Source organism: Patella vulgata, chromosome 1 (genome assembly GCF_932274485.2).
Source record: "Patella vulgata chromosome 1, xgPatVulg1.2, whole genome shotgun sequence".
NCBI classification, from domain to species: Eukaryota; Metazoa; Mollusca; class Gastropoda; family Patellidae; genus Patella; species Patella vulgata.
Window position 1 is genome coordinate 29,913,062 of NC_065879.2, and position 27,899 is coordinate 29,940,960.

The 27,899-nt window shown below is 36.2% G+C and overlaps 1 protein-coding gene across 2 annotated transcripts; it reads right to left on the minus strand.

Moving 5' to 3' along the window:
* Positions 1-9,786: 9,786 nt before the first annotated feature.
* On the minus strand, positions 9,787-21,923 carry LOC126809052 (uncharacterized). 2 transcript variants are annotated; one of them, XM_050534056.2, is made up of 9 exons: positions 21,777-21,923; positions 19,078-19,218; positions 16,208-16,367; positions 15,716-15,861; positions 14,170-14,355; positions 13,658-13,774; positions 11,058-11,144; positions 10,321-10,465; positions 9,787-9,974 (listed from the first exon to the last, which is right to left on the minus strand). In XM_050534056.2, the coding sequence occupies exons 2-9, from the start codon at positions 19,174-19,176 to the stop codon at positions 9,901-9,903; spliced, it is 1,014 nt and encodes a 337-aa protein (XP_050390013.2). In that variant the 5' UTR covers positions 19,177-19,218; positions 21,777-21,923; the 3' UTR covers positions 9,787-9,900. The 2 variants fall into 2 exon arrangements, with proteins under 2 accessions (XP_050390013.2, XP_055958860.1); XM_056102885.1 differs by lacking the exons at positions 19,078-19,218; positions 21,777-21,923 and adding an exon at positions 18,112-18,468.
* Positions 21,924-27,899: the final 5,976 nt, after the last annotated feature.

Genomic DNA, 27,899 nt, shown 5'->3' on the forward strand with positions numbered 1-27,899 from the left:
TAGCAACCGGTCTGTAATTCTTTAGTAATTCTTTATCAAGGTTGGGCTTTTTTAGTAGCAGAAACACTAATTGCTACGATAGATGCGTAACAAAAATTTGAAGAAACGGAAGTGACGAAAGCAAAAGGAAAACACGAGTTATCCTTCTTTATAACTGACTGAAGTAACGAGCAATAACAGATACATGGGCGAATTTCTGTTTATTGATTATTCCTTCGAAGACCAAAAGTTGTTATATGAGACTGTGGGAGGATATCTTGCAATTTATTTATTTTTTTCTTTATATATATAAATCAAGGTATGTAGTGTAATGATATGTCCATATCACCCGTTTTATCTTGTTATTGTATACTACGTAACCCCATTGTGTCATAAGCCTTTGATCTTGTTGCTGTCATAGTTTCAATTTTGTTGTGATATACTAAGCAGCAAAAGAAACGTCGGATTGATATGTTACTCTGAATAGACGCATTGCATAAAACTTGCCAAATGTTTTTATTGTATATTTATGACAACATCTCCAACTTTACCTGGGCATTAAAGCTCCTTCCCAAACACAGAACTGAACCTGTTCACCGGGACCAGCCCTATAAAATGAACCCCCATGGTTAAATCATTCACACTACAACGTCAGCAGTATGCCACGACTCACGACAGCTCAGGGGAACCAGGCGCTTGGAAGACTCGACGCTGGCAACACTGCCCAAGCCCTTGCCAATCACTTCCAGGTCAATGTTCGGACCATCTACAGGCTTCAGAAACGCTTTCGGGCCACCGACACCACGGATGATCGCCCCCTAACTGATAGAGCACACGTGGGAACACACAGAAGACCCATCAGTACCGATACAGTGCGCCGACGTCTCACCAGAGAGAACATCCATTGCCGTAGACCTTACCGTTGACCGATCCTCGTCCCTCGACATCGACGAAAACGTCTACAGTTTGCCCAACAACACCAGAACTGGCGACACAGACAATAAAGAGCTGTTCTGTTCACAGTTGAGAGTTTGTATTGCGTAACGACTGTAGATGGCAGGACCAGAATATGGCGTCGACATGGCTATTCTGACCAATGTGTCATGGGACGAGACCCATGGGGAAGTCCAAGCATAATGGTTTGGGGTGGAATCGGCCTGAACTAGAGATTGGGTCTTGGTGGTGTTCCAAAATCTTGGTCCAGGGAGAGGAGGCGGCATCACAGCAGTGTGCTACATCAATCAAGCTCTCAGACCCCACGTCATACCACATTTCGCATGTCATCGAAACAACGTTTTCCAGCTTGACAACGCCCGTGCCCACACCGCCAGGGTAGCGAGGGACTTTCTACAGCAGAACGGTATCAACGTTATGCACTGGCCAGTCCTTAGTCCGAACTTAAACCCGATTGAACATCTTTGGGATGAAATTTGAAGGAGACTTAATAACATCGTACCGAGAAAAACACTCGCTCCACTGTTGATTATACTAATTGTAGGGTTATAACATGACATCATGACTTCACTCTCTAAAAATAACAATTGTCTATGTGTAGTATTCGTCGACCTGACCAAGGCAATCATAGGCGTAGGAGCTCAAAGTGATTCAGGGGGGCATAAGGGAAATTTTCGGGCAATACCTATTTTCGGGCAAAACCGTTTTTTCGGGCATACCTATCATAAGAGAGCTTCGGGCATATTTTCGGGCATGCAGTGGACAAGAAAAAGACGAGAAAATACTTTTCGGGCAGTGTGGATCTCGTAGAAATAAGTTAGTTATATTTTTTCTCTACACGTTAATAGAAAAAAAAGGTTGTCGAATTTTTCATTGCCCGAAAATAAATTTGGAGGGGGGGGGGGGCAAATGCCCCCCCGGCTCCTACGCCTATGAAGGCAATTGACTTAGTTTGGGTTGGTGATCTACTTAAAAAGATACATGAGTAACAGGACGAATGTTTCACTGGGTCTTCTAAAAGATAGGCAGATAGGTCCTTCAATAAGCAACAAATATGGACTCGAAAATGGTTTCTGTTATAATCTAGACATTTTTCAATATCATGATTAATGACCTTCAGTCTAATAACTACATTAACAAACTGATTGACGTAGCTGTTTTTGCAGACGACAGCCCAATCTGGCATGCAGCAAATAACTACAGTACGGTCAGAACGGGAATGCAAGAAGCTTTTGATAAATTGTCGGAATGGTCTAATGACTGACTATTTCGAATATTTGAAAGTAAAACAGTAGGCATGCTCTTTGTAGTACTGTGCGTGCCATGCGTCGCTGGTTAGTTGTGGAAAGACAAAAAACAAGAAACCCCCACATCCAACGTGTGACGCATATTCTCTTTTGCTACATATGCTAATAGCCCTGTGATCGGTAAATATGGTTATATTTGTTTCTTATTCTCTTCTTAGGACTCGCGTTGTGTATATATTTTTATATCAGCTAAGACCTTTATCTACCAGGAATAACAATGCATCAGTTCGTTTCTACATTTTATATCAAGCACTGGATACATGGGTTACAAGCATAAATTACATTACAATGCTTAAAATTAATATTTCTTTCTCTCCGTCCCTAATTCGCAGATCGGGTTTACTGACAGAACACACACCATATGGCTCTCCTACAAATTGAATCTCGGCGGTTTCTCCCGAATTTATCGGCTGTCTGTCGAACGGCCAGAGCTCTTAAGGTATTCTACCTTTAGCTTTCAGCTTTCAATTATCTAATGGGTCAAATATGACGTAATTAATTATAATGATTGGTTACTAAGCCAAATGATGCAATAGTAATTTTCCTAACACGATTGATCTGGTGATATTTTGTTTTCCACACAGAACCAACTATGTTGTGGTTTTATAAATCGTTTTAATATTTTATGTGTCAACCCATGACTCAACCCATTTTTCGAAAAACGCTTAGTGTCACTTTAACTATGTCGACCTTTCTAACTTTACAATCATCGATGGGGTAAACTCTTTCGATTATCATCATTGGCCAAGTATTACGTGACGTGCTGTCATCTACCAGAAGTACTGTATCACCCATCCTCAGAATTCTTACTGGTTCCTGCCACTTGCGTCGTTCTTTGAAGTTTTGAAGAACTTCCTTCTTCCATCTCGTCCAAAAGTCATTAACGGCATATTGAGCTCGTCTCCATTGCAAAGCTTCAAATACTCGTCGAATACTCTGGATTTGTCGTTCCCTTGATCCGTGAAAATATGGGGCATATGGTACGCTCGGTGTAAATTTAACTTCGCAATCGAATTGCCGTAATACGTCTTCTCCGATAACATAGTAGTCCAGTTCTTGTTTCAGTCTCTATAGTTCTGAAGATGCTCCAAATAGCTGGCTTCCACAATCGGAGCGAATTACTTTGACTTCACAGCGGCGACATATAAATCTTCTGAGACCACAGAGGAAGAGGTCTGTCTTCATAGTGTGAAGAATTTCAATGTGAACAGCGCTGGTGGCTTAACGTGAAAATATTAACCATATCTTTTCACCTCGACTCTCTTTACTTTGATCTTGAAAGGTCCAGTAGTGGAATGGTGCAGATTCAACCACTCTGCCTTCTGGAAGGTCATTCATTTGTTGTACTTCCGGTCTGCCTCGCAATTTGGAACAGATGAAATGTAGTGTCGAACTGCGTTTGGTCCGTTAATTAACCAATACTTGCTTCGTATAGCGTTGAGGGTTATATTTCTTCCCGCGAGTGCTTGTAGTGTCGAATGAGAAGTTTAACAAGATGACTTCTTTTCGGGATGATGACAGGATGTTTCTCGTCGAATGACTGTGTCAATTACATACTCGGCCCCCAACTCGAAGTATACGATAACTGTCAACAAAGGGGTTGAGTCGAATTAAAGACGAAGATTTGTTCAATGCAGGTAGTTTGTTGTTAGTTTCTGCATGTCTAACTAATGTCTTAAGTTCGTCTTTAAAGTGGTCTGCCTGAAGTAGTCGAATTATGTCGGTTTCGGTTTGCTGAAGATTGTCAGCTGAAGATTGTTAGAAGTATCCAAACGGAGATAATCTTCCTAACTCTATGCCAGGAACTGATTTTCTCTAGCTTGTTCATAATAAAATTGTCCGGTATCTTCGGAGACGTCTCTTGGCTTGTAACAGAAAAGGCTTGGTTGTGGATCTTAAGTTCAACGTCGCTGTTATGTACACTAAAGACCGTGTTGTCCGATTTATTCCAGAATTCACCTGTGTTGGATAAGAATTCGGGACCAGTCAGCCAAATGGAGTTATCCAGATCCTTTGGTTTAATCCCTCTACTGGCGATATCAGCTGGGTTTGATTTCGTCGAGTATGTACTGGATACAATGAGCAACAAAAATTTTGAAACTTCTAACTTCGTTGTGGATGTATCCCACTACACACGTGCTGTCAATCCAGAAATGTAGAATTCGCAATTCTCTTCTTAGTAGATTGGCTACCTTAAAGATACATTATGGGAGATAAGATAAAGAGATGGCAGTTCTCGCTATAATAGTTAAAAACTAGATAGTGTAAAAGTAATTTGCTGAAAATTTCAGTCAAATTGATCCACTATGAGCCGAGAAAGAAGCGGGTGAATTTTTTGCACAGTCTCTGTCATCATTACTAAAATCATTAATATAAACAGCACAGTCTCGATTATCCACTTTTTTTGATTTAATTATCAATAGCCGTTAGCGGCATATAGGAATCTAATCCAGCCAACATCGAAGGCTAGCCTTGACATCGAGAGTTTATTATGGTCTGGATAAGTTAATTAATGTCTAATTGATAATTTAGATAACATTTCAGGCCTAAAGAAAGACTTGTAATAAGCAGATTTTGCTCTTGCATAATGCATGTTTAACCATGGTTACGGCGCTGATTAGTTCCAATCTCGGAATGGTGATCGCTTTCAGCGGTACCACTCGACTTTTCCCCACCACGAGTGCTATATCAATATTATAGAGTATGTCCTTCTGTCTGGGGTAAACAGCTCCACAATATCCTAAGGTACTAGCATGGAGAATAAATGGAGCTCGCTTGATCTAATGTCTTCAAAGTGAGATAGTTTAAAACATCTTGGTACTTACAATTCTTCTAAGGCTTGAAGTCCACTTTGCCAATGTTGCCAGGTCTCTGACAGATCCGCAGGAAGGGGGTCGTCCCATGAGAGTCGTAATAGAACAACTTGAGTTACATGCATTACTGCGACGTCCATGATAGCAGATCGTGTTCAAAGGTATAACATCCGACTAGGCACAAAAACAAATCTAGACCAACGTCATCAATGGTAGCTGGCAAACGAAATATGTCACTTGCCGTGTGTCAAACAAACCACATGATGTAAACAATCAGCCGTATGCCTGAATTTACGCGGTATATAGATGTGCATTAAACATAATTTCATGTTTATGATATGCTTATTAATTGTCCCTTATGATCAGTATGGTCAGATTTTCGGCCAAACGACGATGTGTGAACATGTTGAACCAATTACATCACTTCCGGTTTTGATAAAAAAAATTCATTTCATTTTATTCCATTCCTTTGCAATCTCAAACAATTCCAGCATTTCTGGAAATGAAATAGTCTTTTATGTGCAGCTCGTTAGCACCAATCAGGCTACATTGTGCTACTAAATACAATTAAAACCAGACGTCGCATTATTTTAGGACTAAATAACTTTATTCTCATCTCTAAAATATTAAATCTGGCTAATTTAGAGTGCACATTTCTGCCCCCAAATCACTTGTCTGTTCCAAACCCGGTAAATGACTGACTACATGGTAGTTAGAAGATAATTAAGCAAGCAACCTGCGGGTTTCACTAAAACTGTTGATATAACTGTTTTGTTTACATACATCACTTTCCATCAATCAATTTACCCTGATTAGGATTATATCACTTGACTGAATAATGTCAATACCAGAATTTCAACTTTTGTGCATTTTTCATTGCACCATGTGACCATAAGTAATAGTAATAGGATACTGAAGGTGGGTCGATCGTATTGGATTTAGGGTATTTCTGTAGATGGACAGAAATCTGGATACGTGTCGCTTTGATGTTGAAGAATTTTTGATAGATGTAGGTTGATATGATGCTGACGAAGTGTGTTTATATGTAAACCGTTTTCTTCTGTGTAGTAACATTGAAAATTCTTTAAAAGATAAAGCCGATCATTACAAATTCAACCTTTTAGTGTTTGTGAGTTGGGTTGCCCGCATTATTGTTAGCAAGGTTTTCATTTTGCCTGAAGGCTCTATCACTGCAGACCGTGGACTGTACATCGAAGTGGACGCTTAGGGTCGACCCCCGAATCAAGTGTGATTGGGTCAACAAGAGCAATAACTTAAATAGTTGCAAAGACACGGGACTGAAAATAATGTGTGACTAGAGAAAGCAAAATCTCGAAAATCGCACAACGACAGCTCAATTCCCATGTGTGTTCATGTTCGTAAATTATTGCATACAGTTGGTGGTCATTTTTGTTAGTGTTACAAGTAGGTATAAAATATATTTTATCACTAACCCAAACAAAGCCAATAATATAATTTCCGAATAGATCAAATAAAAAGAATTGCGGCTACACCATTCAAAATATTATTTTAAAGGTGACCATGTTCCTAACTCTGGTGTTTGGGACACGCATGTTAAATATGCGCCAACTCGGTTATAATAGGAACTAACTGGATTGAAATGGTAGCTAACTGGTTACAATATGAGCTAATTGGTTATAATATGGGCTAACTGGTTATTAATAGTAGTTAACTGGTTATAAAATGAGCTAAGTGGTTATAATAGGGCTAACTGAAATAGTAGCAAACTGGTTAAAAATAGAAGCTAACTGGTTAGAAACGTTGTACATTCCTATCATCAACGTTCATCCTCGCCTTGTTTCTATCTTATGAGCTAATAGGGGGCCCATGTTGTCAATGTAACATTTAACATCACAAATATTTGCATTAAAATATTTTTATTAACAAGATGTAAAAATATGCTACATTGTAAACATCGGACTGCATTACATTAGTGATGGGAACGAAGAAATGATGTTGTCCCAGTCTAAATGATACTGCAAAACAAACTGTGACAATATAAAATACATATAATTCACGATTCACAAATAACAATTATGATATTTTGATAACTTTCAATTTTAAAAATGACTTGATTTATCACTCGAAGAAAAGGGAAGGATGGGGTTTAACGTTCGGGGTTAAATATCTCGTCAAAATGTTTTAAAATACTAACATGAGGGCACAACAAAGAAAATATTACGATTATCATGTGGGAGAACCTGTACTTCTTCTAATTATACAAATGTAAAAGGATCTTTTACGTGCACTGCCAATTTGTATACACCTCGGTTTTTCGTCCCGTCCGACAGACTAGACACATTTCCTTGTCAGTTTTTGCATCCATTATTCAGGTAAATTAGTACCTGCACAATATTAATTAGTATACTAGCCATAAAGGAGAGTCACGGCAGTTAAATCGCCCGTGTGGTTATCGCAAATTTATGCTTTTTTGGGTAATGGGCGGCATTTACAAGATAATTTGGTACAGATCCGATTATCATTTCGTTGTTTGAGGGTTAACAAAGATCTACAAATTCAAACAAGGGTCTTGACTCTGGAAGTAATTTACAAAAATTGCTGAAATTAGACAGACTTTTTCGTTTTACCAATTTAAATAATGCATTTACATTTCATACAGATTGGATAATAACTTTTCTCGTTAGAGCGTTCCCAAGGTTCAAGAAAGGCAAACAAAGGCCATAACTCTAGTAGACGCAATTAAAGCAAATTGCTGCAATTGAATAGGCTTCTTCGTTTCACTAATTTAAATTGGGTATATGAATTTCATACAGATCGGATGATAACCTTTGTCGTTAAAGCGTTCACAAGGTTCAACAAAGTGAAAGAAGGGCCATAACTCCAGAAGGAATTAATGGAAATTATTGAAATTAAATAGAATTCTTCATCTCAGTAATGTAAACAACATATATCAATTTCAAAACAGTCAGACGATAAATATAGTCTGTAGAGTGTTCACAAGAAATTGTGGACGACGAATGGACCGAAGGAGGCGATGGATCGACAGGAGCGACAGCAATATACGACCACGTTTCTATGTGGGCATATAAAATTGTTTTTAAAAAGACTTATTTATCAAGTAAAATTAATGCTGTTATGATTCAAAAGAACTGAATAAATATATCAAATTCTATATAATGCTCTATTAATTATGGATAATGAATAAACTGGAAATAATTATGACTAAAGTGGGAATGTTAATAATTAGTGTAATAATGTATTAGTTATTATTGTCACGTACGATAATTAGTTACGAAAATAACAGTGACCAAATATTAAATAATATATACATACATTAGCACCAATAATAATTTAATAAGAAATAGATATTTAAATAATTAGTGAAAGAACTGAGTACCGCAATGTCTATAATAATGTAACAATATGTAATGATTATTAGCTGTTATATATAATGGTGCTATAATTGGTGTTCATTGTTTATCGAAAATAATGTACCAAGTACTGTATTGAATAATATATATATCGACAGATATATTATGTTTCGGCTCTTATTATAGTGGTGAAAAATAGCTAACTTTATATAACAAAGCCACTGCACTAATTATACAAAAGCTAACTTAATATAACAAAGCAACTTCATTGATTATAGTAATGCAATCACTAACTTTATTACATATGAACATTATTTTCATATTGAGTAAGTAAAATTATCACTGTATACATACTAAATAAATAACAAACGTTTGAGCTCTGAATAAACTTTGAATACATGTAACGTAAACTTTGAACATTCCAACCTAAAATATATTTCTATTATAACTAAACAGTTCGTGTAAATTAGTATAAGAATTCAGTGCATCACAAAGGTCTTCAAACGCTTTCAGATAACCTCAAGACGGTGGTGTTAAATCAATCGAAAACAATGTAAACTTTAAATGGCCATAACTTCTGTTTGGATTATAATGAATAATTTTTGGGCCAAAATGTTCAAATGGAGTTTAACTAACTGTGCTGTGAGGGAAATGTTACCAGGACAGCGATGCTACGGCCTAGTCCAAATTCAGGGGTTATTTTACGTGCACACCAATGTGTGCTTTTGATGGGAGTACTTAAATTAAATTGTTTCTGTTTATTCTGAAAATAGTTAATTTAGACATATCTGTTTTGAGTAAGAATGCAATTACAAGTTATAAGAAATAGCATTAGACAATACACATCAACTATTATAGTGAACTGTGATTGTCCAAAACTGGATGATAAAATTGTAATTTCAAGACAAATATCACAAAAATGATCAACAACTCGCAAAACAAAACAATAATAAAAAAATTTTTTAAAACACGGCGGGTGGTTTATTTACACTAAAACACAAACATGTGGTCTGTGCATAAGTTTATCAACGTCATTTGGAGAGACTGGTTTTCAGTGCATAGCAAAACGGGGATGTTCTACGGAACATTTGCAAAGACTCTATTAATAAAGTAAAACGGGGTATTAATATTTACCACCGTTTTGTAATAACGTATTATGGGGATTATTAAAACTTGGCACTGTGCCATAATAACTAATAAACTGCTTGTTCTTTGTAACGGTCAAAGATTCTGATAAGACTCTCAATTCCTGTTAAACCATAGAAATGGAACTTTGAACATTCTAAATGTACATATTTTTTATGATTTCCATTTCTTTGGTTGTTTAACAATCGTAGATATATATATATATATATATATATATATATATATATATATATATATATATATATATATATATGACCCCAGCGCCTTCATTATTGTACATTGTGAATTATACATGTAACTTTAGATATCTGATATGGGAATTTAATTTGTACAGCATTTGACCCGGTATTACTGATTGTTTGACTGATTGTTTACTGTACTTTCATTTGTTGGATTCGCTCGGGGCTCTTTAATTCCAAATTCTGAAATAAGAAACAAAAGTAGTTGCATCTGTTACAAAGTCCTATGTCTAAATATGTTAAAATAAAATCTTAAATTAAAACACGTGGAATCTGTGAACAGTCCTATCTTGTTAAAGAAAAATCCTATTGATCCTATAATTCATTATAGTCAATTTAAAATTTGGCAAATACATGTACGCCATTTTCATGTTGAAACTAAAACGTTGCTGGTTTTGAAAGTTCCTTTGGGCTATAGAAAACAAAATGTGTGTGTGTGTGGAGGGGGGAATTTTGCCTTGATAATCAAGACAACTTTCCACTCCCATTAGTTCTAGAAAGAAAAATGTAATTATGTTTGTGTATTTACCTTTTTCTTTTAAACCTTTGCCGTAATTTTTGTAAACTAAATATAATAAAACCATCAATATACTTCTAGTTACTAGAGCTAAAACACCAGCCGCTATTGTTGCCGCTACTAAGTGACGTTGTCCTGTATCTTCTTCCTGTTTTGACTAAAATTAAATGATTTTGGGGTTAAAGATATACAATGAGAGCACGCTGTGGTAGGGCAATTTTGAGATAAGGGCATAGCATTAGACCAGTAATGAAATCTACATCGCAAAATTTTCAATAAGTATGAGATAAACTAAAATATTGTAGTGCCTTACCCCTCTCCCGCGTTATCTTCCTCACTCCCCCCCCACCATCCCCTACATAAAAAATTAAAAATAGTTTCGTAATATCTGAGCAAATGGATATAAAATGTACCCAACCTTAATGTTTACTCATTTCTGATACTATATGATTATCAAACGACTTTTAGCTTAAGATTTGGCAGACTGCTGGATCAGTGGATATATATCCTACTAGAGTACCAGTTAATAGGAAACCTTTTACAGGAGCAAGCAGGAAAAGTGGAAAATTACCTTACATGAAGTCATCATTTTTATGAATGACAATATGACTACAGCCTAAATATTCCCAACAAAAAAAAACCCGTACCAAATTTTGCCAAAGCCGACTAAATGCGTGGGGCCAATATTCTCTATTGTCGAATTACCCCGCCATCTTAATGAGCAAAACTATAGGTTAATTATAGTTTACCTGGATCATTTTAAATATAACGTATGCTGGTTCCGCTGGAGCTCCAATAATAAATATCCATGATCCCACTTTATCCTCATGCCGGGTCTACAATAGAAAAATAAAACCAATACCAGACGAGTCCATCGACTCATTCGCTAAAAAGGGTATAAAGATAGGTTGCCAGGTAACGATACATACGCCAACAGCAGCTAATTCGTCCGTACGATACATAGGGGTTATCGCAAATTTATATGTTTTGTAGGTAATGTGAGCATTTACAATACACTAAAATGATCAAGAGTAACAACCCATTAAGTAATTATCATAAATAATTAAAATTTGACTGACTTCTAGTTCTTCAAGATGTACCAGTAACAGTGATAAATTTAACTTTTCGAGTTATCGGCAATGGTAGGTTTCTAATTTCAAAGGCCATACCCCTTGCAGTAATTATGGGAAATCCCTGAAAATCCATAGGCTTCTTCGCCTCGTGACCATACCCACGAGATTGTTACTGAATCCCACTTGAACAGTCGTAAGTGGTTCTAACCACATTCATGATGAACTATAGATTACGACTGTGCTGTCTTAAAACACCACTATTTAAAATTATGTGTCATAGAGGACATTCCTACATAAACATCGCAATGTAAAGGGTCGTTTAAAATGAGCGCAAATACGATTGCAAATTGACCTTAACAGCTCTGCGCGACTTTCTTAAGCTGCGTTCACACCGAATGCGCATTCAATGCGAATTCCGGAGACCGGTCTCCTGAATTCGGATTGGTTTTTCCCGGTTTAAACGCGGTGCGCCACATTACAGTTTATTCGAATTGAATTCAGAATGAAAAGCGCCACACTGAATGCGCAGTGAAGATCAATCATATCCAAGATGGATGCGCCAGAATTCGTATTGGTGATCTTATGTTGCTTATGTTTAATTTCCTGAGGCAAGCAAGGCTACATCAGCGACGCCGGGTCTTACATCTTCGACACCTTGCCATGCAGCGCTGTGCACGAAATCAAATGCGAATGGGGATGATAACTCTTTTGGTAGCGTTTGCTATACGTCAACACGTATGTACATGTACTTCATTTTTACTCTGTACTAGCGAAGATACATTCCATAATTGAAATGTTATGAAGTAGGTTAAATTTCCTACTGTTCTGGTCCGACTGGGCTTATAAAGACGGGCATAGACCATTTCCTAGAACAGTGGCGCTACAGCCTACGCTTTTATCGAATTCCAACTATCAAGGGATTATTTACGTCCACGTCAATGTGTACACGGGAACTCTGTCTTCCGTCCCATCCGGACGACTAGACAGCTGTCCTTCTCAGGCGCTCCGCCCTGCAGTACTGACATGGGGAAACCACGCCGGAAAATCACGATGAACGTTTTCGGTCAACAACGGGAGCGAACCCTTGACCACCAGACTAGGGAGCCAGCTTCTTACTCACTGAACCATCGAGGCTACTATTTCATAATTCAAATCCTTTCAGAAACAATCATACATAATGTAAATCAATACATTTTGTTGTCATTTTCATCCAGCTATATACAATACATACTAGAGGCTAGACTCCACTAGATTCGAAACGACTAAAGCTTAACTGCCCAGCCCCCAAGTTCTAGACCGTGAATGGTCAGCTGTGGTCTGAACACACCTATCTTTTGTATTTGGAATTGTATATGGCCACATTGAAATGTGGTCGTATATTGTCGTCGCCCCGTCCGACGCTAGAGGCTAATGTTAATATCTGATTGACTTTAAATTTATGCACAGTGTTTAAGGTCATGGATGAACAAGCAAAGTGAGTTTGAACGATTTACGATAATTACTACCAAAGTTATGGCCCATGATATTTATGCAGTGTTTAAGGTCATGTATGAAGCAGTCAATTGATTTTGAACGATTTACGATAATTACTGCCAGAGTTATGGCCCATGATATTAAATGTTAGTATAGCTAGAACTCGTAATCATAATTTAGTGTGTTGTAAATGTTTGCATTACTGACAAAATGAAAATTATGCCACAACCCTTGTTGACTGCTCGGAGGCCTTAGCTGCTGAGGGCATATGTTTCGTTGCCTGACAACCTATCGTTAGCTGGTTATGTTACGGAAACATTTGTTTCAGTGACGAAGGGCTACAGCTATGTAGGCTACACCCCAACATGCGCGCAAAGTTATTGTTTCCGGTAAAACTGTTGATCTGAATCAAGCGTGTCACACTCAAATCTTGACTGTGAATAACCCGATTCGGAATAATTGTTCCGGGTTGAATTCGGATTCGTTAATTCAGATTCAGTTCGGTTTTTATCGAATTGAGTGTGACTCCAAAGTCAGGAATAAGACTTTATTCTGAATTCAATTCCGATTAAACCCCCCTAGAGTGAACGCAGCTTCAGGGTTCCATTGAGAAATGAGAATCGAATTGGAAAAATAACATAGTTTCTTTTGGGCCCATGCCATGAATCACCATGGCCCTTAAAGGAATAAATCATGATTGTTTAAAACATTACTTGTTATACGATTAGATTGAATTGCTTGTCAAAATTAGCCATTGTTTTACTTCTCTATGATTTTATAGGTTGATTGTAGGATATACTTACACTAAAATATCCGACTCCAAACCATACTAAAGTTATTACTCCACCAACAGATAAAATAACAATATCTTCATTATCAATTTTGAATCCAGAATTCAGAATAAAGATCACCATACTTATCTGGAAATTATAACACATTTGTCAGTTCATTTTCAAACAAATATAATGAAGCTTTATATATTTCAATAATTGTAAATGGAGGTTATAGTGGATAAGTTCGCTGGCCAGGGCGTGGGCATCAAGTGATATAGAATTTGAGCAGTTACATTGCGCTCACCAACAAATTTTCAATTGGAGTTCACTGTTGATAGTTCACATATACACTAAAATTTATCATTTTGTATGTACTGTACTTCGCAGTATACTATACATGTATACTATGTATACTTATGTCCTATTGTCGTCGTAAGAAATGTGACCCAAGGAAACCCGTTGGTCCGAGAGTCCAGAGCTACCCTGTCTGCCCCTGGATGTCCTTACTTGTATCCTATACGCCAGTATACATGTAAACTTACCCCAAGTTGTAAATCAAGTTTTAAACAATCAAGAAACATAAAAAGCTTTTTACAAATGCTCTGGAGCTCTGTATTGGCACCAATAGTTCTGAAAATCAGATTGCCAGAACTGTTGTATCCCCAACCAATCCATCCGCTTAATCCGATTAGAACTGGGCTCATTACACATACAATAATCAAACGGGACTGAAAAACAAAAACAAATGGGTTATTGCTACTATTACTAGTGTGCTAGTAGTGTGGCACACTACAGTACAGAGTCAAACTGCTAGGCAGATTGTTCATTTAATCAGGTATATTAAGCAACGGATAGACGGAATCTTTATCCAAATTGTAGGCCTACTCTTAAAAGCGTTATTTTGCCGCTACGTGTCTAAACGAAATAAGCTGCAACGCCGCTGTCCAAGCAAAATTTCCTTCGTAGCATACGGCATGACGTCATCATTAATCCGGTTAGTGCAGAGAGGCAAGACGTTTAAAAAAAAACCAAGTCACTTCATTGTGTTGACGAGACGTTAATCCCCATTCCTAAATTTTCATTTTAGTGTACGATACTATAACCAAATACATACAGCGACTATGTTACTGCAGCTATGTTTTGTTTTGTTGTAACGTCGTGCAATAATTGCATACTGCTTATCTAGGCCTATTCCTAATTTGTCTGGGCTAATGCCAGCCTAGAAATGCTTCCACTACTGATGTCTTCCACCTTACTCCAGCCACAGTAGTGGCTCGTCCTACGGAGTTCCTTTGCGCAAGTTTTTTATTCAAATGACTACAAAAAGGTTACTGGCCTATGGCTCCCTTAATTTACACCTAAACTGACCCAAAACTGTACTGCACATAGCTTAACATATAGTAAACCCATTCCAATTGAAATAAAGGTGAAGCCTTACCGCATAATTAAATGATATGAAACCTAACTGCTACGCGAAATTTCTCTCCTACCGAACTTATTTCAACTGGTCGGTGTCATGGCGGCTTTCACATTATAAGAAACATAGCTTTGAAAATGTAGAACGCATAATTACCACAAAGAAAAACTGTTCGGTAACTATTTTAGTTCCCCAGTCTTCACTATTTTTGATAGAATTACTTGTTTCAATACAAACTGTAATGATATGTGTTGACAATTGTGCGTTTGAACCTATTTGAACTTGCGTAAGGAGTCTTAGACTGTATTAATTGTAGCGTTAAACACAGTAGCTAATTGTAGCTAAGGCCAGCCGAGTAAATTCTGTCAGGCCATTCGGATTGGGCATGATAGAACAAAAACAGTCCGTTCCATGTAAACATAAACAAGAACCCGCGATAGGTGGAATTTCAAAAAGAGCAGGTGGAAACACCGTTGTCTAAGCAAAATGCACCTCCCTCACCCGCCTCGCAACTTCCAAGTAAACACATTCAAAATAAATTTTTCGCGCCAAATAGCCCAAATGTAAGTTTAATATAATTCATTTAATTTCGAGTTATTCAAACCATTCTCATATACACAAATGAAAACAGGGAGTGGCCTTTAACGCGAATTTGATAAGAGTCTACTCACCAGTTTAACCGGTCCTCTGGTATCAACTTGTACAGAATAATTAACTATACTGTACAATAATATACCAAATATAGCTATCATAAATATAACTATTTCATACGCCCGTTCTTTTAATACACCATGCACCACATAGAACGTACAGAAAACTGTTAAGAAAAAAAAATAAAAAGTCGAATTTATTATCCATCTATTACTCTTTTTTTAAAATCTGAGGATTAGGGTGTGCTTTGAATGATAGACGTCAATGTCTTCTTGAATTGAGTTTTATTTATAAATTAAAGAATTCGATTTTCAGATTTGACAAGAAGTAGAAACAGAGAATGGATTCAAACCGAATTCCGGATTCACTCGAATATTTTCCATCAAACACATCTTAAGTCATCCATACTGTGCAACTACCCGATGTTAAATCCTTGGTATCCTAATTATACTGTTTCTTTGTTCATAAAAAAAATAAATAATGATAATCTTTGTAAATAATGTTTTACTTACTTGCATTTACTATGAGTATGAGGGCGAAGGTAAAGTCAGAATCGAACGTGCTTATGGTGGCCATCTTGTAAATGGAGAGGACGATGGTTGCCAATATGGACAGACATGACAGGACAACATATAATAACTCACTTATTTCTAAATCTTTTAATCTTCTGGACTAAAAATAGACAACACAACGGTAAGATATAATAACCTTTCTGTGGCGCCCTTTTCTTTATTAATGCAGGTCCTTTATAAAATATGTGGATAGCCATATTAGGCTACATCAATCTTTGTTATTTGCATCTTCAAAGTGTCCGTGCTCCTGTAAAGTCATGTCCGTCATCATTAGCCCAGTTCGGAGCAGAACAGTAGGACGTTAAACCCAATTTCATTTCATTTCATTTAAAGTCAAGTGACTTGATTTGAACAGAGATGGACAGGTATCAACTAATCAACACCTCTATAAGATCTGGTTGGAAACCACCAAGTTATTGAATTTGCTCAATCTAGGTACCCTTTCTCATCCGTAAGGTTTTATGTTATTGCTTTAAACAAATCTGCATAAAGACCACACCTACCTAAATTTGCCCAATCAAGAGAGAAAGAGAGGGAGGGGGGGTAACGACCACACCTACCTAAATTTGCCTAATCAAGAGAGAGAGAGAGGGGGGGGTAACGTCTACTCGACAACACAAACTATGCCATTTCTGGACTAACACACGGTTCGGTTTTTATTTCAATAATTCGCTTCGTGTAGGGTACAACGGGTGGACGGGTTGACGACAGAACCATACAGGCTAGAATAATAATAACGCGAATATAATTGATAAAAGTTTTTCATGTGTAAAGTAAGAAAAATAGTGCAGAGTAACCTTAAACGCTAACCCATTCACGGGCTATAGTTTCATACAAAATACTGGTTTTAGATAGTGTAGATTATTATCTTGGGGAACATCACAGCACTATACTTATTTCACTTATAAATCATTAGCAAGGTGTAACATGCTCACTAATACAACTATTACGAAAGTTTAAGATAAGATAAAAACTGTATGGAGATTTGTTTTAGGTTTTAATCAATATCCATAAGTGCAGCATATAATCGACACCACCACAGTGTCATGTTTTTTTTTCTGTCCCATCCGGACAGCTATACACAATTTGCTTTCTCTGATGTTTGTCGTAATACCCCCGCATGACGTGTTGAAAATGGATGAAGCAGTGGTCAGGAAATCAAAGAAATTAAAAGAATCCAGATGTTCAAATAGCATTGCTAAGTTTTAAAATAATTTCTTGCAAAAGACAAAACCCCTTAAAAATTGAAAAGGTGGGGTGTATGAAATTATTCTGGAGGGGCGAATATCTAACATCTAAATATCACTGTAATGCTGAAATGTTCCTTACTACCCTTTAAACAAACATAATTGTTCAGTGTCCTTTGGGGAGTGGGGTGGGGAGCGCGAGCTAAGAACCATATCGTCGATTTAACAAAATAAAGCCATGACCCCTTTAAAGTGATCCCGGTACTAAATGGAACGCTCGTACATAATATATTGATTTTGTTCTTTAACTTCTAATAATGGCTAGCTTATAAGCATCCGTACATTAATTATATCATAATAACGTGGTTTGATCTACTCATTTTGAATTGATCTTTGTAAAACCAGAAACTATTATCATATTTAAATGTATATTTTATTATTATCCGTCAAATTTTCACATGGTTGTATACGCTTACTGCATATTTGGGCAGAAATTGTTATCCATACATCGAAATCTAGATCATATCACATGTATAATAACCGCATGACTCCGGTCACATGTTAAAGTATATATAAACATTTCCTTAGTTTCGTATTATACTCCATGATAATGTTACATTAATATTGACTAACAAATTTGTTTTTAGATAAACTCACCTTCCCAATAACACCTTCACTTATTGATGGACCTGTGGGTATCCCTAAATCCGCAAACGATAACGGTTGATCGTGCGTTTCATGAATAATAACCTGCGTATCCGACATATTGACGGCCGCGAGCACCCACCCATTCACAGTAAAGTTTTGTTCAATCTATAAGTAGGTCACGTCGATCTAATTGAGCTTTTCACGTAGCTACGTTTATCTCACATTATCTTAAGTGTTTCGCCACTTGCTTTGTCTTGATACTCTCACTGTACACGGGTATAAGAAGGATATACTATCCGTTAGAAGTACTCTGGCAAAGTTCAATTTAAATCCGTGTTATATCGTAACAAGAAAATTATTTACGGAAACCCGTTGTTATATATATATATATATATATATATATATATATATATATATATATATATGTATCAGCTAATATGCTAAAACAGGATCCTGTCAAAGTAAAAGTAGAATAAGCTAGCGATGATTGGCCTATAAACAATTACAGCAATTTAAAGATTTAACTAGATGGCTTCCGAGAACAACTATGTCATTTCCAAGTGTTGTTAGTAATTTAACTAACAGCTAAAAAATGTGGAGCTACACAAACCAGTTAATTAAGCTAATCCGTGCGTCTTGTTTAAAAAGGGGATAATCTTGGATCAACATATGTTTAGCTTCAAAAAACTAAACAACCAAAGGGTATTGATATTCACGTATTATGATTGGGGAGGTGCGTTATATCGAGTACCGTTGCACAGTTTTCTTAACAAATCTTTAACGCGTGCATAAAGGGTAGTCCTTGACCCCTATCGAATGTTTGTACTTGGGAGGCTAATTCTTCCATTGTTCAATACAAAATTTATAGAAGCATTTCTTGTCCTGATTAATCCCCTCCATAACGAGTCGTTATTTTTTTATTATTTTTTTTTTTAATGAAAGGTGTTAAAATATACATGAAATATTATATGTTACCTGTCCTATGAATTTGTTATGCATCAGTGGCATGGATGGTGAAATTCCATAGTCTTGAAATGTTATTCCTGTAGATTTTGGTCGCGGTTTTACCTCCATCTTAACAATTTTTTCCTCATGCCCACAAAACCTCGTTTCCAACTAAAAACAAATTTAAATATTTAGTTTTTTTTTCGAAAATTGTCGTCCTCAAGAACAACATCAATAGCAACAACAGAATGAATAGCGCGTAGGGGCCAGTTTCTGGTCCAGTAAACGAGAAGTTGCGGTTATAATTGAATCTATTACCATTCCTTGCTAATAACCCACCGTCAAACGTTAAAAGAATTATTTTTGCTACTGGCATGGGGAACATAGTCTTGAAAATCCACGGATAGTCTGTTTATAGAGCTGGCGCCATACTCACCGAATTCAAGAAAAGGGGTATGGCCTGGATTTGACTGGCTTTAATGTTGATTTGAGTGGATTATAAGCTTTAAGTGTTGATTTGACTAAATTTCAAGTTTTAACAGTACTGTTGATTTGGCTTTTGAGATTTATACTTGTTAAAACGTTATTTCTGATCTAATTAAAGGAAAGCCATCGTTAATCGTCCTCTAAGTTGGTAATTAAAGAATAGTGGCTCTGCATTGTATAAACTAGATAATAAACACATCATAAAGAATCTGCAACGGTTTAATTATTAACGCCTTTAAACAAAAACAGAAAAAAAATCCAAATTTTAACAGTTTCGTCACACTCATACCAGCCATACTCTGCTGAGTTGCAATTCTGACGAGTGTTGATGTTTTATTTCAACTGAAAATAGTTTACCAAGCAAAAAAAAATACGCCTAACAGGACTCTTCATCTCACGTTTTAACCACAGGGTATTGGGATTTATGAATTTATCGGTTTTAAAATATTGATATTTTGAGACGTGAACTGTAAATGATTATCACCATCCAACTTTTGTGAGTAACAAAGAGATATACCCTTTAAACACTGTTCATAAGTCAGCGGCAATAACTCCGCATTTCCACCATTTCAGTTCTAGAGGTTCCTTACATGCCAAGATGATATACATTCCATTTAGTAATATAAAAATCTTGGGTATAGGTGTAAGTGTGTCGTGCTGCTTCGTGCATGACACACCTCCGTTCAGATGGTATAATACTAATACTATAACATAACTATATGATTTGCATTGAAGGGAGGACTGAGAAAGAACCTGTGAGTATCGTAGGGTGGGGCCCCATAAAGAAGTTAATTTTCTCGAACACAAACAAATACCCCCTCCCCCACCCACGCTCCACCCCAAACCCAACCCGACCCCCCCCCCCCCCCTAGAATTGCATAAACTTACTTTATCATCGTCATTGTCTTCCATTTTAGAATTCTAATATCCGTTTTCCTAAACCATTGTTATATTACAAACGTTTACGATATATACACTGAACGTATGGCGAATCAATGATTATGAAGGAATTGTTACAGGTTGTATGTTATGTTGATTTATACCGGTCCTAGTTTGTATACATGAACTGATAAAAACCTATTAGAAACAAATGTAACAGATGGTCTTGTTTCAAATACAATGGGTATGTAAATGCGGTATTATAATTTTATGATTAATTTGTGTGCTAACGTTCAAGGCATATACATGGTTTAAGATCATTCTTCTTTCCCTAACTAGCAATTACAGCTGAAAAATGACCAGAACAGCGCTTGTCTATATAGAGAATTCCGGTCAGAAATCATAGAAATAGTGGTTAAATGAAATGAGATGTTTTCACAAAACATTTATTCTCAATAAAAAGATACGAGAACAACGTTTTCCAAAGCTTCTGGAATTGTAGAGGAAATCCGGGCCAATACACAACTTAAAAGATAAATTTGGCACATTCTGTCAATGAGTAGATGTACATGTAATTTTTGATGCCATTGACCTAGCAAAATTCTTCCGCTTTAGTTCATCGTATACATTCCAGATTGTAGACCACCCATGCAACTAGATCCTAGGTCCGTTTGGTAAAACGACAGTAAATGACTACATGTAGTTCGTTTATATCAAATATACGTCGATAAAAAAATGAGAGTCTCTTTCGGTGATTTTTACTTATGTGAATTTATATAAAACAACTCACCTGAACAAATCTCGTATTAAATGATTTTGTTATGTGTGGGAAAACATCAAGTGTTATAACTGATATAAACGACAGATAAGAAACAGGAATTCAGTAGATTTTTATTTATTGACTGGCCGTTAGTCTTTTTGAAGCTTAATTATTTTAAATTACAATTTACATTAATAATGAAAACTATAACTTTTAGAACATACAGGTCACATGGAATACAATTACAGCTTATTACTGATTGACGTTTCGACTAGCCTTCTCTAGTCATTATCAAGCATTCCAGTTCAATTATTAAATGCCATTATTGAAACAATGTTTAGAACGTTATCTTTTACACGCACAGTGCATCCATTCATGCATATTATAAAATATAACTTATCAGCTAGATATTTTCCAGATTAGCGAGCGCGTTATTCTCTGTGTATGTGAAATTTAATGTCGTCAAAAAATCGTGTCTAGCCGCGTTAAGCTCTCCCGGGTCATTCTCCGAAAATTGCTTCTAGCTCTGTAAAACAACGAATAACGCTTTATTTCCATAGAAAGCCTTATTACACAGTTTAAAATATATTTTATGGTTACTTACAGTGTCGAAGTTATTTCATCTCTATCAATGCATATATATCGTTTACAAATCGGTCGTCCAGACTTATTCATTTTGATTAAATACTAGGCACTGCGCAGTTTTGATATCAGTGTTTCATGCTAAAGCCTTTAGGACACGCGCGCCTATGTCGTGTCAGCGAAACAGATTGTCAATAACTTGTAACATGTACTATTTATAAAGTCAATTACTATATGAAAAAATAACTGTTTTTTTTTTTGTTGTTGTTGTTGTTGTTGTTGTTTTTTTATTACAGTTGCAGCATTACAAAAGCATAAAATATATGTTATAATGGTTGTTTTAAATAGAAGAGGGGAGATCATTGATCTACAAATGAAATAATATTAAAATAGGACGTTGCAAAACGGTATAATCTGGAGTATAGACCAGGAGCCCAGGGGGTCAACCTAGCTGAAAAGTGTACCAATTTTCTCCTATATGGTATCAATGCATGTATATCTGGTATCATCAGAATGTAAGTCTGCCGGGTTTCCCACCGGACAAACTGTCTGGCAGTGGTCATTCATGATTCCTGTAGTGGTACTGAACAACTCCAAAGCTTTTTTAGGTGGTACAGATTTCAGCTAATCTAGCCTAGCTGTGGTCTGGAAATTAGATAACTCTTGTCAGGGATACTCCACCACAACAAATGTCTGGCAATTACATAGCTCTAGCAAGGGCACCCCACCACTAGAAATGTCTGTCAGGGTGTTTTTGTAATACACGTAGATGTATGGTACACTGCTGTGTGATTTTCATGTGGTACACTTTTTAGCTAATCTAGCCTAGTTGGGGGGCATGGGATGTTAGACTTGGAATACCACACCCACCACCAGAAACCCGACAGACTTACATTCTGATGATACAAGATATACATGCATTGATACCATATAGGAGAAAATTGGTACACTTTTCAGCTAGGATGACCCCCTGTGCTATAAGACATCTTTGAAATAACCACAGTAAGATCACAAATACTTTCAGATTTGTTAGGCTCTTTACAGACCATTGTTAAGTCATAACTAATATCCGTCTTGATTATCCCTGTTACTGTTAGTGCAGAAAAGTAGATGGTTAAATCCCATTTCTTTCCATATTATTTACCACAATCTTAGCATTGCGTGTGGATTTATAAGACCCGCAATTCCTTAATCGGCACTGCTAAGAACAGTGTTCAGTCGAAGTAATATTCAGTCGCTTATGTTATTCAGTCATTTATGTTATTCAGTCAGTCAGCGTAGTAAAGAAGAGCGTCAAACCCCATTTCATTTCATTATCCCGCCTTACGCACAGCGATCTGTAGACAGAGAAAATATGGTTCCCAAAAAACTTGTGTACAGAAAGACAAATCAACCCTGGAAGGTCATCCATAAAAAGATGGCTTTATTTTCACAACTGCCAATTCTGATTATCAAACGATAGGTTGCCAGTCAATGGAACATACTACACAGCAGCCAAGTGGGCTACGAAAAAGGTAACACCATCATTTTCTGCAAACTGATAAGGACAATATGGCTTATATTTATATCATGAGACAAATATTAGAAAAAAAAGTTATATTTCAAAAGGAACCGATGACTACACATTGATAACATGGCCATTTCCTTAAAAAATGTGAGAACTTACTGTTTAAAACACAAACATCTGTACAACACATATGTATGAATTTCCACTAAATTTACACAATATACTTATGATATGGAATGGTGATAATATCTTGGGTGAGTTCCTGTCTTTTCTCGAAATAAATAATACTGGACATGGTGACAATACTTAAAAATACATTATGGAAGATTAGATAAAGAGCTGGCAGTTCTCATCATAATAGTTAAAAACTACCTGATGTAAAGGGAATGTGCTGAAATTTCAGTCAAATTGCTTCACTCTAAGCCAAGATAGCCTTATTTTAAAATCTTTGTAGCCTTGATTGTTATTGTTAGTGCTGTCACGATAATTAACAAAGTCTTGATTATCCATTTTTTGCATTTAATCATCAGGGGACATAGAACAGCAGATCAGGTTCAAATCCAATGAAAATCGGACAGATAAGATGGCATCGAGAGTTGATTATGGTCTTTTCATGTTAATAAATGTCTAATTAATAGTTTATATAACATTTCAGGCCTAAAGAAAGACCCACAACAGGCATTTATAGTCTTTTTTCTCTATAATGTCCACAAAAAAACACACACACACAAAAATCATCCACCATGTAATGTTGATATGAATACTATTCTATCTTTAGATTGAATTTCATATTCCAACTCTCCCTAGAATAAGACACAAGATCATCTTAATATTTCATAAAACATACATGGAATTATTATTTCAAAGTTAAACAAGAGATATTAATAAATATATATTTTTATTTTATGATCAGTAGTGGAATACCGCGTTTTATCAGTGAAATAAAAGTGTTATTCCACTGGCTAGTTGTCTTTACCTAAAATGATTGTAAAATCATAAAATAAATAGAACATTTGTCGTTTTGTCGTGAATAACATATTTTATTTCATCTCTAAGCAAGAAAACGTTTATATTTTCACTCCTGCTACGCATTCATGAAAATATAAGTTTTCTTGCTTCTCAATGAAATAAAATATGTTATTCACTCTAAAACGACAAATATCCTCTATATAAAAATAAATAATAATTTTTGTCCTACCACTAGTTCCCAATCAGCATCATTTACTAAAACAAGTATACCAGGTCGGCTGTAAATAATAATTTCAAAAAATCAGCATAAATATATTGACATCTTAAACACAATATTATCAAGTTTATACAACAGAGTCAAACTTAAATTTACACAATTTAAAATTGTTTTCTTTAAATCTGAATACTTTTATTCAGAAACTAGTATATGATAATTCCTACACTTATAATTTAGATTTCAGTAAAGCTTACACTGTTTCCCCTTGCAAGAACAATTCTGGTCTTTCTCTTAGCATATTGTCTTTCATCCATACTAATAGATTTTTTATATTCCCTGAAAAATACAATAAATGACACATTAGAATGAAGCTTAGGCTTGTGTTAAAATCCATTATATCTGTATTGCATATGATACTCAAAAATAAACCAAACTAGCCTCAAAATGATGGTTATAATAAGAAAATCTGTATGGTACACACAATATCCATTTTGTCATAAAAATTAGATTAAAAATGCTCCAGTCCAAATTGTCTCCACTTTAAATAACGACAACAAATTATTGTCTGGAAGGTCATTTTTTGCTCAACAAACTTTGACACTTGACATTATTTTGTCCAAAGCCAATCTGTAGTTAAAGAAAAAAACAATTTGAACCAGGGCAATCAAGACTTACCAGGTTCACATCCTGGACGAAGGTGATTCAAATTTGAGTTCACAAAACTAAGACAATATTTTGTCAACACTGATATTTGTTGTAGTCGAAGCAGAGACAATTTGGGTTGGAGATATCAAGACCAACCAGTCCTACAATTTCAATGCTATTACTAAAATTAAAGTTCAATGAAACCACTCACATTTCTCTTTCTGGTCAGGTAGAATAACATCATGCTTCTTATTATTATCAAATAACAACTCAGCACCACCACTGAAATTTGAAGAAAGCAATGGTAGTATGGAAATAGAACTCTTCCCACTTATAGACAAGAGTTTCTTGGCAATTAGTTTTGTTTAAAGAACTAAATCTATATTCTCTGGCAACTAGAAATGGACACAAATCGGTCGCAACACATTTAATAATAGGAATGTATATAATCTGATTTAGATCCAATTGTTTCTGTTTATACTGTAATTTCTAATCAGTTATGCTCGGCAAATCCGTGAAGAGTCTTTGGCATATGGTTATTCCATTCTACACCCGTAGTACCGGTATTCTCCTGTGGGATATGTTTAGCCTCGTTGATCATGTCACTTCATTACAAATAGTGCTTGAAAACATTCTGGCACACGATTCGTGTTGATTTAATTATAAACTGACCAATAAGTCGTGTTTGCAATGTCAAAGACAGTGGATGATACTGAGTTAGCGACTTGCCTCCTTTAACTGTTCTAAAATAATGTAATCCATTGAAAATATTAAAGCAAACATTAAATTTTTAAAACAGGTTTGTGCTATATATCTATGTTATTAGGTTTTACCATGACACATGCAGTTGAGTTTAAAAACTTCCCAAAAGCTGCATCCATAATATGGATCACATCCACTTCTCATCTATGATCATAACATAAATAAAATTATAAAGTTCTTTCATATTGTTTACCCATAACGTTTACGTTATTTCAGACCAAATTTGACATAATTTTTATTTGGGAATAAAGTTGTGGACCTTATCTACCGCCGGGTACTATATAATGAGTATAACATTTGCACTAGCAGTGTGAGTATCTCCTGACGTTTGTAGGTAGCTAATAAGGTAAGGATAGTTGTACATTCGACAAGAATACAAGATAAATTACCTGAATTCTAGGCTGATTTCCATATTGTTTGGTATTTTTGTGCAAGTTTGTTTACAAACAAAAAGCACGTGTTTAAGAGTTATCTCCCCTATACTTTAAAATTATCCAACCAAGAATAAACGAAACGAAATTTCCTGCATTCCACTCAATTTGAACGGGAATAGCGGTGGTTCACTAAGCGTTTCGGTTCGCTACAGGTGTTTGCGAGAAAGTTCCTCGGAGGTTTCCGGCACGGTTTCCCCCTGTCGTCAGAGATGCAAGACAGAATGCCTGGGAAGGACAATGTCTAGTCGATCGGATGGGACAAAAAAAACGGGCTCCCGTGTTGTTGGAATTCGATATAAAGAGTACGTCTTATAATAATTTCTGGACGAGATCAAAGTTATCAATAAACTGTGATGAAATCAAATACGGTACATGGGCGTGGATTATGGGGTGACGAATAGGTCTCTGCCCCCCCCCCCCTCCCACTCCACTTTGGGGACCCATTTTTTCGAGAGGAATTATTTTAATGATTTTGTATAGGGTACTTTCTGAGAATCTCCATATATCATGCTGACCGGTGTTTTAAACCATCAATTTGTGATGTGCAAACTTTCCAGTTGCAAGAACTGAGAATCATTTGAATATAACAAAAATCAATATCCTGTCTTCTTTTATTAAAAAAAAAAACAACTCAAACAAAATGAAACACCCAAAGAAATCAAAGATAATGCAAATAGCGTCATTTTCTACAAGTCATTAAGACAAAGTGTAATTTAGTTGTAGCCTATTGTTGAAAAGTTAGATGTCTTAATTCCGCGTTTAGCTCAAGATAACCAAGTCACTGGCCCTAACTTGAATTCAGTGTACTTCCACGAGAGCATGATCGGGCATGTGAAATCATACCATAATACAGTTACAAATCAAATGTCTTCTTGAGCACAATTTAAATCGTTCACGATTGTTACAAAACCTGGATTGTTTATAAAGCCATTGGCCATTCCTTATTCATACATATTTCAGACGCCTGCTCATACTTCTGGTCACTGGTGTGTGACCCTGGCTGGCATATTTCACACTACGTCGGTACTTGTTGGGCTTGTTTAGTCCACGACAAACACCATAGAATACGCTCAAAAAAAGAAAGCAGGCAAACACCACCCAAGTTGTCACCCTCCATTCCTCAACGGATGTGGCATCTTTCATGAAACGTTTCAGGAGACAGGGAAGACGATCATAAACTGGAAACCAAACGTAAAACATGAGCACAACGGGAAAAGAAATGTACATCACAGCGCTCATCAAATCCTTGATAAATTTTCTGTCGAAAAGACGATCCATTCTCGTTGAAGAAATGAGATACTCCGTCCACATGATACACAGGAGAGTTAGCATAAGGATTCCAGCGTTGATATATTCCAAACCAACTGTAGAGATTTCATTTCTGAAATAGCCGATCAAAACAGTCCACAAAAATACAGCCACTGCAGTCGAATTTGGAGCTCGGTTGAAATCGCCCCCAGTCACTCGAAATGGTTCATATAATAATTTACCAACTCCTTGTATGAATAGTAGCATGCCAGGGTAACCCATTTTTCGCCTTGACTGTCAACCTTTGTTAATAAGAAGATTTTCTTGGTCTTTGAATGTTCTCCAGCACGGGCTAAATGACCA

Bases quoted from the DNA above. Each gene is read 5' to 3' on its own strand.
- LOC126809052 (XM_056102885.1), bottom strand. From the start codon at position 18,219: ATGTCGGATACGCAGGTTATTATTCATGAAACGCACGATCAACCGTTA. The intron at 16,368-18,111 runs GTGAGTTTATCT...GTCTATTTTTAG, and splicing joins GTGAAGGTGTTATTGGGAAG to TCCAGAAGATTAAAAGATTT. The intron at 10,466-11,057 runs GTAAACTATAAT...ATTTAATTTTAG, and splicing joins TTATATTTAAAATGATCCAG to TCAAAACAGGAAGAAGATAC.